Source organism: Coturnix japonica, chromosome 4 (genome assembly GCF_001577835.2).
Source record: "Coturnix japonica isolate 7356 chromosome 4, Coturnix japonica 2.1, whole genome shotgun sequence".
Classification (NCBI taxonomy): domain Eukaryota; kingdom Metazoa; phylum Chordata; class Aves; order Galliformes; family Phasianidae; genus Coturnix; species Coturnix japonica.
In genome coordinates, this window is record NC_029519.1 from 2,933,006 (window position 1) to 2,950,028 (window position 17,023).

Below are 17,023 nucleotides of genomic sequence, written 5' to 3' on the forward strand. Positions count from 1 at the left end.
AACTACAGTGGTTTCCACAGTGATAAGTGCTGGAAACTCGGTCATCTCTCTGCAATATTACCCAGCTATTCTTATGTTTCTAAGTCAAATGAGATAAGATAGGGCACTTATTGGCCACTTAAAACTGAGTGGGATGCTTGGAGCAGCTGTGCTGGGGATGGTGATTGAGGAGCTCAAGGAAAGGTATGGGCAGTGATGAAGCTCTAATCAGATCAGTTTAATCACAGGGCAGGAAGGAGCCTTGTTCAGCCTTGAACTACACCATAAGTGTGGTTGATCCCTGGCATGTGGCTGCTACCAACCCTGAGATACTGGAGTTGTTTGCAGGGGTCCTGCAGTGTTTTGTTAGCTGAGGCCGGTACTGTGAGGAGCAATGGAGGGCTGAATGTGTTATTTTTGGGATGTTTGTGCCCACTCCTCCAACACTGCCCTGGATTCTAACAGCAAAGCAATCCATACACCAACTACCACAAAGGCACTAACAGACAGAGCCAGTTACAGAGGCTCCAGTTGTGCTGGAACATTTGCAAGCAATTCATATTTCAGTATGAACTGAACACAGGAAATCCTGCCTCAGGAGAGCACACGTGGCTGCAGTCAGTTAGCAAACAGGGTGAGCAGAGGCTGCAGTGGGGCCATGCTCCCCAGCCCCCCATCCATCCCCCAGCCCCATATCCATCCCCAGCCCAACCCCCCCAGCCCTGTGCTTGCTATCATTGGGTTTTATTTGCACACAGATGTTACCACTGAATCTCAACACCAGCATTTCAGATTTAATCACTGCCTGTGAAGGAAAGCGTTTATTCCTCTATTAAAAAAAGAAGAAGAAAAATAATAATGCTCTTTTTTCATAGTAAAAAAAATCAGCTGTGATGAAAACCATTGCTCACATGCAAATAGCAGGAAAATAAGTGTCCTCCATGTTGTATCAGAGATATTGTCAAAGCAAGGCTGCTGAGCTGACCCATCTCCTTGCAAAATACCACGTGTGGAAGGGGACTACCAGCAGGAGGACCTTACAGGTGGGTGCAGGATGCCCAGGAGCTGTGCTGATACCGGCTGCCCCACACTTGTCCTTGCTGTCCAGCTCAGGTGGTGCCGTGCAGTCCATGGGGTCCCCTGGTTGTGGGATGCTGAGGGCTGTTGTGTTGTGGTGGATGTGGAAGGCACAGTCCAGGCCTTGGAGTGCTCCCCTGGACATCACCGTCCACCTCAAGAACCAAACCATCCTGCAGTCACACTTCCAGGGGTTGTGGGACAGGAACACGTACCTTAGCTTGGGCAGCCCTACAAACAAGCGGAGGGGCAGCGAGCTGAGGTTGTTCTTGCTCAGGTGAAGGAAGTGTAGCTTGTTCAAGTAAGAGAAAGCAGAGTCTGAAATGGAGGAGATCTGGTTGTTGTTCAGGTACAGGCTTCTCAAGTTGAGCAGCAGTCTGAAGGTGCAGTCGATGGCAGTGACCCTGTTGGCTTCGAGGTGCAGAGTCTTGAGCTGGATCAGCCCATCAAAAAGCTGATTAGGCAAATCAGAGATGAAGTTGTGTCCTAAATTTAACACGCCCAGCCTGAGGAGCTTCGTAAAAGCGCCGTCCTGAATGATCCAGATCCGATTCTTCCTGAGATTCAGATCATACAGGGATTCCAGGGCCTTCAGGGAATCTCTGCCAATGGCTTCTATGTGGTTGCTCTCCAGGGACAGCCTTGTAAGACTGGAGAGATTGCTAAAGGCTTGAGGAACATAGCGCATGTTGTTGGAGGCCAAGTCGAGTCTTTCTAAAGAGGGCAGGTGTGAAAACAGGAGCGGGTGGATCTCAAAGATGTTGCAGTGAGACAAGTCCAAGCTGATGAGGTTTAACAGCCCCCTGAAGGTGTTTGCGTGCAGGTAGGTGAGGCGCGAGTTCCTGCTGAGATCCAGCTCCCGCAGCTTGCTAAGAGCATGGAAGGTCCCTGGGGAGAGGAAGGTCAGGTTGTTTCCATCCAGCCAGAGGCTGTGGAGGAAAGTCAGGTTGCTGAATGTGTTGGTGGTCAGAATCCGCAGGTAATTATTGGAGAGGTTCAGGGAGACGGTGGATGCTGCGATCTCCCCAGGGAGGGCTCTCAGTCCAGCTCTGTTACAGTGGATAACCTCCTCGGGTGCACATCTGCACATGCTTGGGCACGAATCAGAGACATTCAGACTCAGTCCAGCCTTCGCTGCACAGTTAAATGTAAATATAACAAGAAAGAACATGATCTGCCACAGGTCAAACACCACATCTAATCATGGATAGTAGAGAAGACAAGGAAAAGAGCACGTACCTTTTGGATACGTGAACCACAAGCATTGCAGGGACCTTTGGGCTGAGCTTTTAGCACACGATGAAATTAAATTAGGCAGTTCTGTCTGCTGCAGCCCAATGGGGATCAAGTCTTAGGCAGATAAAAGCTGATTAAGTGTTGCTGTGCTGCAAAGGGTATTACTGAGGCAGAAAGATTTCTGCAGCTGAGCATCGTGCTGCACAGTGCTGTTTTTCCCACCTCCTGCTCTCTGCAAACAGCAGCAGGTAACAGACTTCCCCCCAGATCTGAGTGACCCTGTTGATGAATGTGGCTCCTCAAAGGGAGAATGTAATGAGCTGAGCAAACCTCGTGCTTGCTGCCAGCCAGAAACATGCAGGACAGTGCCACGTCCTGATGCTGCATTGCTCCGGGATAAGCCCAGAGCCATCCGTGAGTGGGGAATGATTAACCTGGGGGGCAAAGCTCAGAGCACCCCAAGGGAATGCTGCTCTTCCCTGCGTCTGAAGGTGCCGCTGAGCAGCAAGAGCTGAGCTTGGGCCCACATGAGGGCATTGCTGAGCCATCCTCACATTGCCCTGCTCAAGTCAATCCTCTTGTTGCTCGTGCCCTGGAGAAAGTGTGAGCAGCCTCTAGGGGCCCTCACTTCTCTGTATTGAACTCATCAAGTTTGTGATGTGTTTGAAACCCCTTATCTCAGCCCCATCCATTCAGGTGCCTCTCGTAGCTTCTTGATCTGCTGGCTCTTCTTTATCCTGGTTTACAGGCTTGGATTTCCTCCCCAGCACTCTCCCCTCTTCTGGCTGTCAAAACTTGGCCTGCCAGCTCTGTCCAAACAGTGGCTCAAAGTATATGATATGCCCAATGGTGTGAGCTGGGCAGGTTTACAAACCCCACTGTTTGCTGTGCAGAAGCAGATTAGCTTTCCTGTGCTGTTAGATCACCATGTTCTGTTTTCCTCCTCATTTTTTTTCAGGCAACAACCCTCCAAAGAATAGTTGCTCCCAGTAAGCTTGGCTGGGGCTGCTGTGTTGCGTAATGGAGTCCATCTTCCAGCTGTAAATAACATCATCTATTTAGTTAGACAGGCTTTGCCTTGGCCAAATGCTGGTTCTCACCCTGACAGCAGAGGCGTCGTGGCCTTGGCAAGGGGTTTGTCCTGGGAGCACCAGAAGAAGATGGAAAGGTGCTGCTGTTACCTTTGGGGCCACACCAGAGGCTTTAATGGTTGAACCTTTGTGTGTTCTGTTTCCATGTCTCAGCTGGGACTATAAAGGAGCCAGGTTTCTGCTGGGCTCCATGTCCCCAGCCAGGAATGGTGTGTCTTGCCTCTGGCTGGAGCATTGCAATACAGGCTGAAGAAGACAGATCACTTGTCCTGATGTCCTTTTAATTCTACACAGCCTTTCTTTCTGGTTGCTATTCCATGAGTATTGCCACACTTTCGCCCTTATTTAAGTCCTTCTCTCACTCTGTGGTTGTCCCATTCCATCTGCTAGGAGGCTTTTCTGGAGTACATCATGTGTTTGGCTGCGGTGGCTCATCCTTCTGGCACTGATGGGAAGGCTGAGCCACTACAGGTCTGCTGTCAGAAAGCACTACACCACATCATGGCCATTGGTGTGTTCTGCCTGTTCTTCACTCACTAATTTCTCTGACATTTGGGATTTGCAGAGCACCGCACCTACTTCAGAAATTATTTGTAGCCGATGTTGAGTGCCCTGCCTAATAGTGCAGGCTTTAAGGAGCTGTGTTTTGCTCATGAGATGGACAGTAGTTATAAGCAGTCCACAAAGCATCTACTTCGGGACAGTCATGTGGGTCTAATGGACTTAAAAGAGGAAGGTTTGCTTTCTTTAAACTTCCTGGTGAACAAAGGTGAGATGGGTGGAATCACTCACAGCGGGAGGTGATGTGATGCTTACAGCAAATGCAGCTCTGAAAAGAGGGGAGATTTATTTATCTTTTTTTTATGATCTCTGAGCTCTCTGGAGCTCTCAGCTGTTCCTAAAAACACGCTTTGAAAACATAAAAAGAAACGTCCTTTACATGCTGGGTTATTTACAGATGTATTAGTACTAGTAAAGCAGAGATTGGGCACATGGGAGCTCTCTCCTCCAGGCTGCTGGCATTGGGTCACTTGGCTTCAGCAACAAGTCTGGGGTGGGGGGGAAGGGAGCAGGTGAGAACTACCTCTGATGGAAGAGCTGGTATTTACTATTGTATTGCTGACCATGAGTTCCCAAGTGTTCCTGTTGCATTCCTGCTGAGTTGGTTTTCATTCCTGAAATGCTTTGCTTTGTCCATAGCAGCATCAGTGGGAGGTGGGCTCCGTGCTTGTTGTGGACAAGCACTGGTACCTGGAGCACAGCTCAGATCCATGCAGTGCTTGGGCATGGAGCTCAGGCCAGGCATGCTGTGCTGCTCACCCTGAGGTGCTGGGCTGTGAGTGCACGCACTGCTCCTGCTGGCACTGGGTGCAGCGTGTTTCCAAAGTCACTTATGTGTTTGTTTTCTGTACTGCTTTTAGTAACTTGTAAAATGCTTGGGGCCAATACTTTGTTCGAGCACTGTCGTGTTGGATAAGCTCAGTGTTAGTGCTGCTATCAGCTGGACACACACTGCAGTGTGTGAGCAGGACTCGCTGCTTCAGGCATCAGGTTTTAATGGGGTCTGCTCACAGCCACATCCTTAAAGGGATGTGAGGGTCCCCCAGAAGTGCGCTGCAGAGTAGGGATGTGGGTACCTCAATCTTACAATTAATACCTAAAGAAACTCTTAAACAAACAGAAGTGGGAAGGAAGAATGCATATAAAACTTTATGGAGTGCGGAGGGAACCCAGCTGTAGGAGGAACAGTTTTGGGGTGTGTGTATGTGTTTGCAGAAGGCTCAGTGTCCAGCACAGTGTAGCCACATCACCCCCAAGCTGTGTGAAGGCACTGAGTCCCCATCCTCTGCTGCTGCCCTGGGACCATGGGGTTTTTGTAGGTTGTTTTTTGTGGGGGAGGGATGGGGACAGTCAGGGAATGCTGCTATAAATCAGCACTGAAGGGGTCAGAGCCTTTCTGACCCACACAGAGCGAGTTGGTGTGGGGAGTACATTTAGGAGAGATTTTTCTCTCTTACTTTCTCCAAAAGAAACAAATGAAGCCCATTAATATGTTCTGTTGCTGGATCCCATGTTGCCTGGAGAATGTGGCAAGGTTTAACCTCAGGAGCTGGCTCTGACAGTCTGCTGGAGCCATCTGATACACTGCTTGCTTGGAATATTCCAGCCCTGACAACAGCACTGTCATGCTAAAGACCAAGATCCTGGAGCTGGGCTGCATTAGTTCATGTTTTTGAAGGGTTGATCCAGAAGCTGTTACTCAAATGGTGGACGCGAGTTTTGTGTGGCTGCTTTTTGTTTGCTTGCTTTTAAAGACTTCTAATGGCCTCTTTTGGTGTATAGACTTGAGAGTAGAAAGGGAAGCCTGAGTTTGCTCAGAAACAGCAGGAGGAAGAAACAAGTGGCATGGAAATAGAAGAGGCAGAATTTTTGCACATGATTAAATGAAGCTTTGTAACAGAACTTGGCATCAGATAAGGGATCCCATACATGGAGCAATGATGTATGGGGAGAAGAAGAGCAGGATTTGGCAAAGGGCAGCCCAAGGTGGGACTCCCACTGTGCTGGCTGCATCAGATCCAGCTCTTTTCTACCAAGAGATGTGGACCCAGAATATATTTTTAAGCTGCTTTTGTGGTAATGATACAACAGGAAAGAGTGCCAGCATTTGTGAGGATCAGAAGTATATCTGGAAGGGAAAATGTTATATTGAAATCTAAACAATCTGAGGTTGTTATCTTTGCAAAATAAACATTCTCATGCTTCCGACTTTATTTTCCATGCTTACAAAGTGCACTGTGGATGCTGGATGAAGGGCGGAGCAAGAGCTTTAAGCGGCCATTTGCACACAGAACAACCAGCAGCAACTCCTAGCTGAGTGTGTGCTGTCACGTATGGTTGGTAAAACACTTAATGGATTTGGGTAAAGGGGAGTGCTGACAGTTCACGTCACTCATCCAAGAGCCAGTCGTCCTCCAGAGCTGTGGCATGTAAGAGGAAGGCTGGCTGCATTTTGTTTGCTTTGCAGCAGGGCATGTATCTTTTGCATTTGCACATCCAGCTGATGTTTGGTTTGAAGAAAGGATGGGGTTCTAAGGATGTGTGTTTAATGCCCCTTGAGCAGAGCTGCTGTCTCCCAGCATTGGTTGTGGTACGTTTGAACAGAGTGCAAATTATTTTTGTCTTAAAGCTAATTAGTTAAGTCTTTTATGTTTTCAGCCCCTGAACTATCATGGATATTATTGCTGCAAAGGCAATCACTCGGCTTGCCCCCAGCCACCACCATGGTTGAATACCCCTACTATATGAGGGGCATTTTGTGGCTGGCACGTGCAGCCTGACTGAGGAGCACAGTGCCCATCTCAACAGTGGATGTGCTGCTGCTGCTGAGATCACACTCAGAGCACAAAATGTTTAAGGCTGATGGATGATTTCTTTGCCTCAGTGTTTATTCTCCTTCAGCCCTCTTGGACAAAGCAGGAACTTCTTGTAGAGGGAGCCTGGGGTCAGGCAGAGCATGAGAGGTGAGGAGGAAGCAGATGGATAAACTCAGATTTGCGTGGATGGGAAGTCAGCATGACTTCTCAGTCTTGCTGATGTGCTGCCATTGATCACGCACTCCCCTATGGCAGCCTCAGATCCAAACTTTTCTGTGCCACATGGATTTTTCCTGCTGCCCTCCTCCCTCTGAGCATTGTGTGTTATCATCTCAAGGGCTTGGGCAGCATCTTTCCCTTGCCACTAATAGTAAGACAGGCTCAGAGATGCTGGTGTGGATACTGTGATGTTGCTCTGCTTTCTGCCTCTGTACAGCCACATTCCAGACAGGTCTGCCAGCACTAACAGCCTATTAATCTCTCAAGTACGAAAGCAAGTACTGGGACTCCATACAGTGTGTGGGAATCCCCCTGCCTGCTGAAAAGCACAGATCCTTGCATTCAGGCTTGTATGTGTTTCATGTACAACGAGGGGTGGAGGTGGGGCAGAAGGGAGCTGTGTCTGGCTGCATTCTCCTGGCCCAAGTGCTGCTGGAGAAACCTGCGGTGATATTTATGTGCATTTCCTTTTGCGTCCTTGCTTGCTTTTTTTTTTTTCCTCCTGGTTGTCTTGTTCCTCTCTCCTGATTTACTGCATTTGCTCACGTGGCTTTGGAAAGGGGGGTTCTGAAGGCTTTCTGCTTCCAAAAGGAAAAGGAGCTGGCAGGCATTCATATTTCGCTTCTCGAGTTATTTAGGGTAAAGCCTCCCAGTGGGAAAAGGGGAGATATAAGAGAGCAGAGAGCTGGAGGTGATACTTGCCAGAAGGAGAACAGCAAAGAGGAGCGTGTAACTCTGAAGCTTCATCCAGACCGAAGTGGGGTTTCAGAGGTATGTTTGCTGTCTGTTGTTGGATAGAATTTTCGCTGATTTTATACTATTTGTGATAAAATGCCTCGTTGTGTCTCAGGTAAAAGTAGGAATGAATTTTGGAAAGAGTTTCTAAGCTATGAGTTGTTTGTGTTCAGGGAGGGATGAATCTTTATCAACAAAATGTTACCACTAATGTGGCTAAACTCGGGTATGGTGCAGTCCCTCTATTAAGACAGGGATATCAGGTTGTTTTTTCTTACTGGGTCTGAGATTTAAGCTCCTCGCTATTAATGTGAAGGGCTCAGAACATCAGAGCTAAGGAGCAAAGACGACTTCATACCCCGTGCTGTATCTTGCTCAGTTTAAGACCTGTTTGATTACACAGCGTGGGTTTGTGATCCAGTACCCTGAATACCAGCACGCTGCTGAAATGTGTGTTAATATTTCCCTATTGAATTGTCATTATTATGAGACAACACAACTGGAATTCAGTTTTGTCAGTGCATTCAGCGGAGGGAATTGCATCTTTGGCACTGAGCAGATGATAAGGAATTGTTCACTAAACTGTTAATGCAGAGAATACTGCTGAAATGATCAGTTACTCTCTTTTCAATGACACCTCATTACTCAACTCTGTTATCTTTGCTTGGTCAAAATCTCTGCTGCTTTAAGGGCCCTTTGAGAATTCTTAAATACCTGACTGGCTCCATTAGGACTTAATTAAAAAGGAATTGTCTTTTCATTAAGTAAAATGAGAACTTTGGGTATGATTTCTTTATTAACTAATTAACTATTAACTATTCAAGTCTTTAAGTTCGAAAAATGCTCCGCTTGAAGCACAGGAGCAAAGTCTGATCTGTCAAGAGAATCTCCCATTTCAGATGCTTGGTAGCTATATTTTTCCCTACTGAAAACCAGTCCTGATCTTCCTAACTGAATGGTAAATAATGCTGTTACATCCACTGCCTGCAAGCACCATGTATTTGGGTGTCTACTTCCTATATCTGCATGGGATATATTTCTTTTATCCTTCTAATTAAAAGTCACTGTGGAAGTGAGAGATGTGGATTTGCTTTGATAACGACTAACAGTAAGGGATGCTCTGCAGAGACCCTTCAGTGTCTTTGTATCCAGCCCCGTGAATTAAAGAAGTCAAAGCTTGCTTTTTAATAGCCTCACTAAAAGGCTGCATTCACGCCTGTGAAGTCCCAGGAGATCTTCAGGTGTGAACGACCTGATCCCTGCTGGCAAGTGCTGCCTGTCTACACTATTTTAACTGTTCACAGTGCTGGAAATAGAATTAGAAATCCAAGAGAATGATTGCAAAGGAGCTTCAGTGCTGCCTTTTGCCTCAGAAGTTCCTGAAGTATCTGTAGCTCCAGAGTCAATCATCTTTCTGTTCCACTGGCTGCAGCAAGAACCATCTGTAATAGCAGATAAAACCCAGCTGCTCCCTTTTCTGCCCAGCTAATTAAAAAGTGCCGTGACCTCCCCAGTGCTAATTGCATCCTATTAGTGGGATGGAGGAAAGGAGTCCAGCAGGGTTGCCTGATATTTCAGCCCTCAGCTTTCTGCCATCATTTTAAGTGGTTTTATTTTATTATGACTGTGTGATTCCAGAGCTGAGATGGCTGCAGAGTGTATATCTCAAACTCACTTTCTCATCTGCAGGTGAGCCATGTGATAGCAAGGTGCTGATAGTACATGAATCTCCTACAGAACCTCCCTTTCTCCCAGAACCAACATGCAGGACAACTACTCCATGGTCATCACCACCAGGGAAACTCTGCAGATCCTCCATACAGCACAAGCAAACTCATCGGCTGCCTCGCACTCATCGCTTCCCTGCCCATTGACCTCTTCCAATTACCAGTTTGCATTAATTCCAGCGTTCTTCTCGGTGGTTTTTGCTCTGGGTTTGGTTGGCAATAGCGTGGTGGTTGTGGTGCTCTGTCATCGCAGTAGCCCCAAAACTGTTGCTAATATCTACATTTTCAACTTGGCTATGGCAGATCTGCTGTGTCTCGCCACACTCCCCTTTTGGGCTACCTATTACGCACAGGGGTACAACTGGATCTTTGGATCTCTCATGTGCAAAATCTCCAGTTCCGTCTTGTGCCTGAACATGTTTGCAAGCATATTTTTCATTACATGCATGAGCGTGGACCGGTACCATGCCATTGTCCATCCCATCCGCTCCCAAAGAAGAACTCCGCATCAGGCGTATTTTATAGCATTGGTTGTGTGGGGCCTTGCCTGTCTGTCCTCCCTCCCAACTTTTTATTTCCGGGACACACACTACATTAGCAGCATGGAGGTGAAAGCTTGCATTATGGCATTTCCTCCTGAGAGCTACGCGGAGTGGTCTGTGGGAACAGCCTTCCTGAAAAATGCGCTTGGCTTCTTCATGCCCTTGACGGTGATCACCACGTGCTACGTCTGCATCAGGAGGCACTTGATAAAAGCACAGGAATTTGGCAAGAACAAACAGAAGAGAGACAAAGTCCTAAAGCTGGTGGCTGCTGTTGTTGTGGCCTTCTTAATTTGCTGGCTTCCATTCCACGTTTTGACTTTTTTGGATGCCCTGGCTCATATGAATGTCATTGATGACTGTGATGTGACAGGGATCATCGACACGGCGCTGCCATTTGGTATCTGCATGGCTTTTGCTAACAGCTGCATCAACCCATTGGTGTACTGCTTTATTGGGAACCAGTTCCAGGAGAAGCTCCATCGCTTGTTTAAGCGTCGAGTTTTTTACCAGTTCAACAGCCAACGAGAGAGCTCTTCTTTGAGGAAAGGGAGCTGCTTCCGAGACACCGAGACAGCAGTGGGCAGGGAGAGGGAGCCCGAGTCCTGGCTGTAGGCACTGTGACATGGGGCTGTGTTGGTGCAGCTTCTGCTGTGGGGATGCTCCTCTCTCCTGTTCTGTTCATTCTGCCATCATTCAGTCATTGTCTATTTGAAGGGGAGTCTTTTTCTCATCCACGTTTCTATTCTTCCTTCTTTTCTGCAATGAGCGCTCAAGTTTTACACAGAGGGGAGATTCTGGCTGGGAAACTCGATGGCATTTAAAGTACCAGTTTATATGTGGCTGAGATCGAGCAAACGCTTCATACAGCACAAAAAGCAAAACAGACCAAAGAAACCTCGCACTGTAGCTACAACTGCATGGTACTGAGTAGCAGACCTGGCTAAGCTGATTTTCTTAAAGAGATTCTCATTTGAGAGTGTGTAAATAAAGCAATGAAGATACTTTTGTACCTTTATGTAAGAAAACATTAGACTTTTATTGTATACATACGTATTGTTATAGATAATGTATGTTAAATGTAACAGGCTTTCTGCTCCTGCCCAGTATCCTGAGAACACATGGAGACACAGATCTACAGATTGCTTGAGGTAGGAAAGCATTCCTAGGAGAAGTACTACCACATGCACGTTTTTATGGCTTTCTCATAGCAGGTTTACAGACAGATGGTCCTTAGCTCTGCTCCATTGTACTCATTTGTGATGGTAACAGCCTGGGAACTGGAGCTACGTGTGTGGAGCTACGTGCGTAAGTGCCACACACTGCCCAGCAGATGCAAGGACTTTCTGATCCTTTGGACTTCTGCATTTCAGACGTCAACTACTACTGTAATTTTTAGGTACTGTAAGCAAAATGTCTGTGACTATATCTTAATACCCGTAGACAAGACCGTGGTGGGACTTCTAATTCTTATCCGCATCTCAGTGCAGGTATTTGTAAATAAGAGCAAGGAGAAAAAGAGAGTATTTGGCAAATAGGGATTTTATTTGGAGGTTGTGTTTGGTTATTCAAACTTGCTTATGTAAGGTACTGATCCTAAGCACCAATCTGGATCCTTCTGAAAGGATCATGTTTGATAGGCTCGTTAGAAAAGAAGGATCTGATGGCACCATGATGGCTTTCCAGCAGGCTGTTCCCAGGCTGAATGACCCGCAGTGACCAAAAGATTGCTGGCTTCAGAGAAATCTGTCCAGCAAGTTACTCTTGAAGCTCATCTAAGCACTTCTGGGTCCAGAGGTCAGGAATTAAACATGCTGGCGGGGTAACTAAGATTCTGGCCTCTCTGAAAACACAAAGCTGGCTGTTGCCTGGAAGCCATGGGAACGTGGTGCAAGAGCCATTCATTGCTGTTAGGATGAGGGTCAGTTTCTTCACCGGTGCTCATGAGAATGGGACTTTGTGCTGGTGGTGCTGCCCTGCTGTGGTGTTCTGGTGCTGGGGGACGTGCTTGGAGAGGTGCTGGTCCCAGAAGACGGAAGAGGAGCTGCTGAGTTTCCCCTGGAATGTTCTAGTTGAAAATGTTCCAATGAGTTCGTGGCATCTGCAGCCTCGGATGTTTCTGGAAGGACAATGTGTTAATTGCTCAACAGTCAGCAAAACAACGCAGTCCTGCTACAAAGAAACAAATCATTACATAAAGGAAATCACCAGGTGTTCAAAGCGTCCGGCTCAGAGCAGTAATAAGAGGTTATGGAGCCTCATTACCTTTGCTGTGTTACGGATGAGGTCAGTAATGAGCACAGCTGTGCCACTAATTGGTGATCTCTGTAGTCACAAAACAAAACTAACTGCAGTAGTTGACCCCAGTGCTGCCTACCTGCTACCAGGCTAAGGCACGGGGTTAGTATGTCCCTTTGGACCTGCTCTAAAAGAATGGCTTTGAATAGGTCTCGTGCCTTCTGCCTGATGCACAGGTAGAAAAGTATGAGAGGAATCTGAGGTCTTGGCTGTGGTAGCATTCATGCCTGCGAGGGGCTGGGAAAGCTTTCCGGATGAGAGATCAGCAAAGCAGAATCTCCCATTGCTGCAGGCAGAGATTAGCGAGTGCTTCCTGGGGCTGAGGCGGTGCGGTCATTGCTATCTGCTCGGGAATGAAATGGAAACGAGAAAGGTTAGGTGGGAGGTGAGGCTGAGAGGGGAGGAAAATCACTTCTTCCACAAACCCCTACCCAGAAGGTCACCTTCTGTAAGAGTGACAGAGCAGGAGACCTCACTAGCTCGGTGGTGGTATTTATTACTTGCCAGATATCCCGTGTGTCTCAAACAGGTGGCGAGTTTGAGCACCTTGCTAAAACAAATAGCACCAAATGTCTGTCTGCAGAGGAACCCGAGCTGGGAGCAGGGAGGTGCTGTGTCAGAGCACTGCTTTGTTTGCACAGCTACCCGAATATGGAGAGCTCTGTGCCTTTCTTACGCTTCAGTTTCTGATGGCATTTTTCAGACTTTTTTTCCGTAGCTCCGGTGTGTTGTGTTCATTTGTTTCATGTTACTTTATTTTTCTGAAGAAGAATGTAGACAAAAATATAGGGTGGTTTTTTGTTTTCCTTTCAAATTGAGAAGCCGCTGTTTTCCTTTTAAGCGAACAGTTCCCTGATATTTGCAAACAGCTCCAAGTTGTCTGACACCACAACATTTCTCTGCCAAAACCCCAGTTCCCTCCCATGTCCCAGTCCTTCACAAGCCCTGTGTTCCCATAGGGATTGCTAGAAAACAGCCATGCAGCCCAAGGAGCTGTGCTGAGGCTGGGGAGCCCCACTGGTGCTGCTTTGCTGCCCTGCAGTGACGCACACAGTTTTTACCAGGGGAATGAGTGGTTGCTCAGTGTCCTACTTACTCTGTGAGTGCAGTGAGATGAGTTTCTGAGCAGCAGTTGGAGTTCGGAGGGCTGTGCCTGCTCCGTGTAGCAGTGCTGAAGAAAGCCTGCTGCAAAGGGGTGAATGATGCTCTTCCTGATGGAAATGTTAACAGATTTGGAGTCAAAGCTGAGTGGCAGCAGGGTTTGTTTGGATATGGGGATGTTCTGGAACAATTCCAGGCCTGTCAGTGTGTTCTTCCCCAGAGATGGCTGGAAGGGATGGTTTTTCCTCAGGTTCATTTGGTCTCTGTCGTAGTTGTACATATAATCCTATTTGCAGCTTACTTTTCTAGCCATACCTGAGTACTGATAGCTTAAATGAATTGCAAAGAGCCTTGATCCAAACTGCACATCCCATGTGCATCTCTGGTTTGACTTTAATATGCAGCTTTGATGGATGAAGCAAGGAAAACCACTGGCATTTATTAGCACAAACCAGTGCCGAGTGGTGAGCTAAATGCCTTGTTTATACAAGATATACAATAAGAAATGTTTGGTACAGCATGTTCTCCCTGAGAAGTCAGCGCAGCTCTAGCATGCCCTGGAATACACTCAGCACATTTGTCCTGTTCCTCAGGCCACATTATGGGCAGAAATATCATCTTGCTGCCCTGCAGCCAACTGCCACGGCTTGGCTGCTGTCTGTGATGGGCCCCTTCTCCTGCCTGTGGGACACAGAGTGCCGAGGGGCGAGTAAATTGCTGTGTTTCCCCATGAAAATGAGGGCCTTTGGATATCGTATGGGAGTTGTCTTGGCAGGAACACAGGAGAGACACAACATGTGGATGAGGTGGTCTGGCAGCCTTCTCTCAGTGCTGGCAGACTCACTGTTTGCTTCTTGACTCTGCTTCTCTCAAAGAAGCTCTTGTTGCAATGGGCCGTGCAGCCTGTACTGGGGCGTGCTCTCCTCATGTCTCCTGTGGTTTTGCCTTACCTGTATGGTGCCTGTATGTGGAAGGAGCCCAGGGCTGCTCTGTTTAGCATCACATACCCTTTGCCCCAGATACAGTGGCTGACAAATTGCAGTGTTTAATGAGGTGCCTAACTGAGAAGCAACGCTCCCCCATTTTGATAGGTTTCTCAAGAAATGAGATAAAAGAAGCAATAGTAAAAACAGGGATCTTCCTATTGGGAAAGCACAGGTTTAGTGAGAGGAGGTTGAAGTGATGCCTAACCCTGTTGGATACCCAGCCAGCAGCCACAAGCTTGGGTGCATTTCCCTCACCTGGCCAGGTGCTTGCAGACCTTCCCCCACACCATCATCTGCACCACTCTGCAGCACTGCAGAGCCCTCACAGGAAGCAGGGCTGGGTGTTGGTGGGCTCATGTGCAGAAGGAAGTGCATGTGTGGCTGGAGTCAGCAGGAACAGGAGCTGGGTGCTACAGTGGTAGCCCAGAAGTACCTCCCCATAGTACCTGTATCTTCTGTAATCCATGGGATTTCTATCCCTCCATCCATCCACCATCCATCATCCATTCATCCACCCACCCACTCATCTCTCCCTCTCCATGCCCAGGCTGTAACTCTATCAACCTCAAATACCAGCCCTTGTGTCTGTAGATGGTGGTGTAACTTCCCTCAGCTTCCAAAACCAGACTTCATTTCACTTTGCTGTCTGTCTGCTACTGGCAGTAAGCCCAGGGCGAGAAGCCAGCAGGAGGCTTACAAGGGTGATATGGCTGCAGTCCTGGCTGAAATGATCCTGGGCTCTGGCCTGGAAAGGGAGTGAGCCAGCCCTGCTTGCTGCCTCGTTCAGATGTTTGCTTTCCATTTCCTCTGCAGCTGAGAGACAATCTGAATTTGATACTATAAGCTCGAGACGGAACACTGCTAATCCCCAAAACATTTCACAGGGATAAACCAGAGGGATACAGAAGAGAACGTGGGTCGTAACACTGATTTTCCTGTTGCAAGATAGATCTGAACCTACACCTTCACCCCTCTGACAGCCAATAGCTCTTCTGTTTGAGCAAACATAGGCATACAAAGCTCCACTATATTCCCTACAGACAAGATCCAGCGTGAGTTTTGGTTTCAAAATGTGTGAGTTGAAATGCTGTGTTGTTTTTACAACAAATAAGGAAGTCAATAACAATATCCATCTCAGTGTGCTGCGGTGGTGCAAATGTGACACATCCCATGCAGATACCCTCCCCCCAACCCCTGTGCTTTGCCAGCAGATGCATGCAGGCACCTGGCAGCTGAGCTTGGAAGTGGGGAGCCACCAGCCACAGCCAACCCTGCCCCACAGTGCCCTGCTTGGCATGGTGCAGTGCCGTGCACAACATGCAGCACCCTTCAAAACTGACAGAAAACCAACTGCATTAAGCACTGGGATGGTGTCCAAACATGCAGCCCTTTCGCAACGACAGGAAAGTGAAAATAATGGATACAAAATGTGCAAGGCACGCAGCTGTGTCATGACAGCGTAGGAAAAATGGAGTGGCTACCACTGTCTCTTGAGAAAGCAAAGCACTTCATGCATTGCACAGCCTGTTTCTTCTCCAGCCTTTGATGAGGTGATGGTTATACAGCCTATTACTGTGCAGGGTCCTGCAGAACATGGAAGGTGTTCTTTGCAGGTGCTAACGTCATTGCTCTGTACTCCTTCAGCCTCTCTGGTAAGTAATGTCAGGAATTCTACACGTTAGGAAATAGATCTCATGACCCCAATGCTGCTGGCGTCTGGCCTTGCAAACCCCTTCACTGACTGCAAGAGATCCCTTCCAAAGTAAGGACAGCAGAATTTGATTAGCTACACAAATCCCTGCTGTTGTGAACTCAGGGATCTCAGGGCATCCCAGATCCCTCTGTAATGTAATGTGCTGGATGTCCTTGTATCACTGTGTCAGTAATCTGCCTTTAGATGAGTGTGCTGTGCAGAATTTGTTCAAGCTTCTTTGGAAGAGGATTCCACCGTGTGCTGTTCAGCGTGCAGTACGTCTGTTTGACAAAAGTCTGGATGGAAATGCACATTCAGACCCAGATATAATTCATGAGATAATCAACATATCAAATAAGAGAAAGGTTGCTTTTTCTTTCCGATGTGTGGCAATAGGCTGCTGTCTGGCAAAGAAATTATACAACCTAAGGGAGTTGTTTTCAAGGACAAGCCTGGAAAAAAGATTTGAGAGCAATATACTAAATGCACTACATTAACTGGGAGAAGTCCCATGGACAGCGCTGGCTCTCAGCCCAGGATTTGGCAGTGATTTCATTTTGATCCTGTTCTCCTAAAGGACTGCGACGAGATCTTTCTTTCATCCCAGAGATGAAATTACCCGGAAAAGTCCAAGTCCAGGTTGGATCTGTGCTGCAATAGGACTACCTGCTTGTAGGGGCTCTTCTGATGGGGTTTACTTTGCAGGCAGCTCTCTCCAGGAATTGGGGTACCAGAAGGATGGGAATGTTCTTAATGTCAGCCTTGTCTGTAGCTGCAGGAGTGTCCAGAGAGGACTTCATATTGAAGGCAGGAGCAGATGTGATCCGTGCCCGAGCTGGGTGGTAGAACATATTGTTACTGACTGCTAATGCAACCGTTGGGTTAAGCAAGACTCTCCCCAGGCATACCGTCAAAAAAGAATCCTGCCATTTGAAAAGAAGTCAGAGGTTGATGTGGAACGA

At 47.6% G+C, this 17,023-nt stretch overlaps 2 protein-coding genes across 2 annotated transcripts; one reads left to right on the forward strand and one right to left on the reverse strand.

The window, feature by feature from the left end:
• Positions 1-846: 846 nt before the first annotated feature.
• LOC107312486 (nyctalopin-like) lies at positions 847-2,227 on the reverse strand. Its single transcript, XM_015859954.2, has one exon. It carries the CDS (start codon positions 2,225-2,227, stop codon positions 941-943), a length of 1,287 nt encoding a protein of 428 aa, XP_015715440.1. The 3' UTR covers positions 847-940.
• Positions 2,228-4,588: 2,361 nt separating this feature from the next.
• AGTR2 (angiotensin II receptor type 2) lies at positions 4,589-13,067 on the forward strand. The gene is made up of 2 exons (XM_015860243.2): positions 4,589-7,750; positions 9,404-13,067. Exon 2 carries the CDS (start codon positions 9,477-9,479, stop codon positions 10,596-10,598), a length of 1,122 nt encoding a protein of 373 aa, XP_015715729.1. The 5' UTR covers positions 4,589-7,750; positions 9,404-9,476; the 3' UTR covers positions 10,599-13,067.
• Positions 13,068-17,023: the final 3,956 nt, after the last annotated feature.

Coding starts and splice junctions, on each gene's coding strand:
- LOC107312486 (XM_015859954.2), bottom strand. CDS start 2,227: ATGTTCTTTCTTGTTATATTTACATTTAACTGTGCAGCGAAGGCTGGA.
- AGTR2 (XM_015860243.2), top strand. CDS start 9,477: ATGCAGGACAACTACTCCATGGTCATCACCACCAGGGAAACTCTGCAG.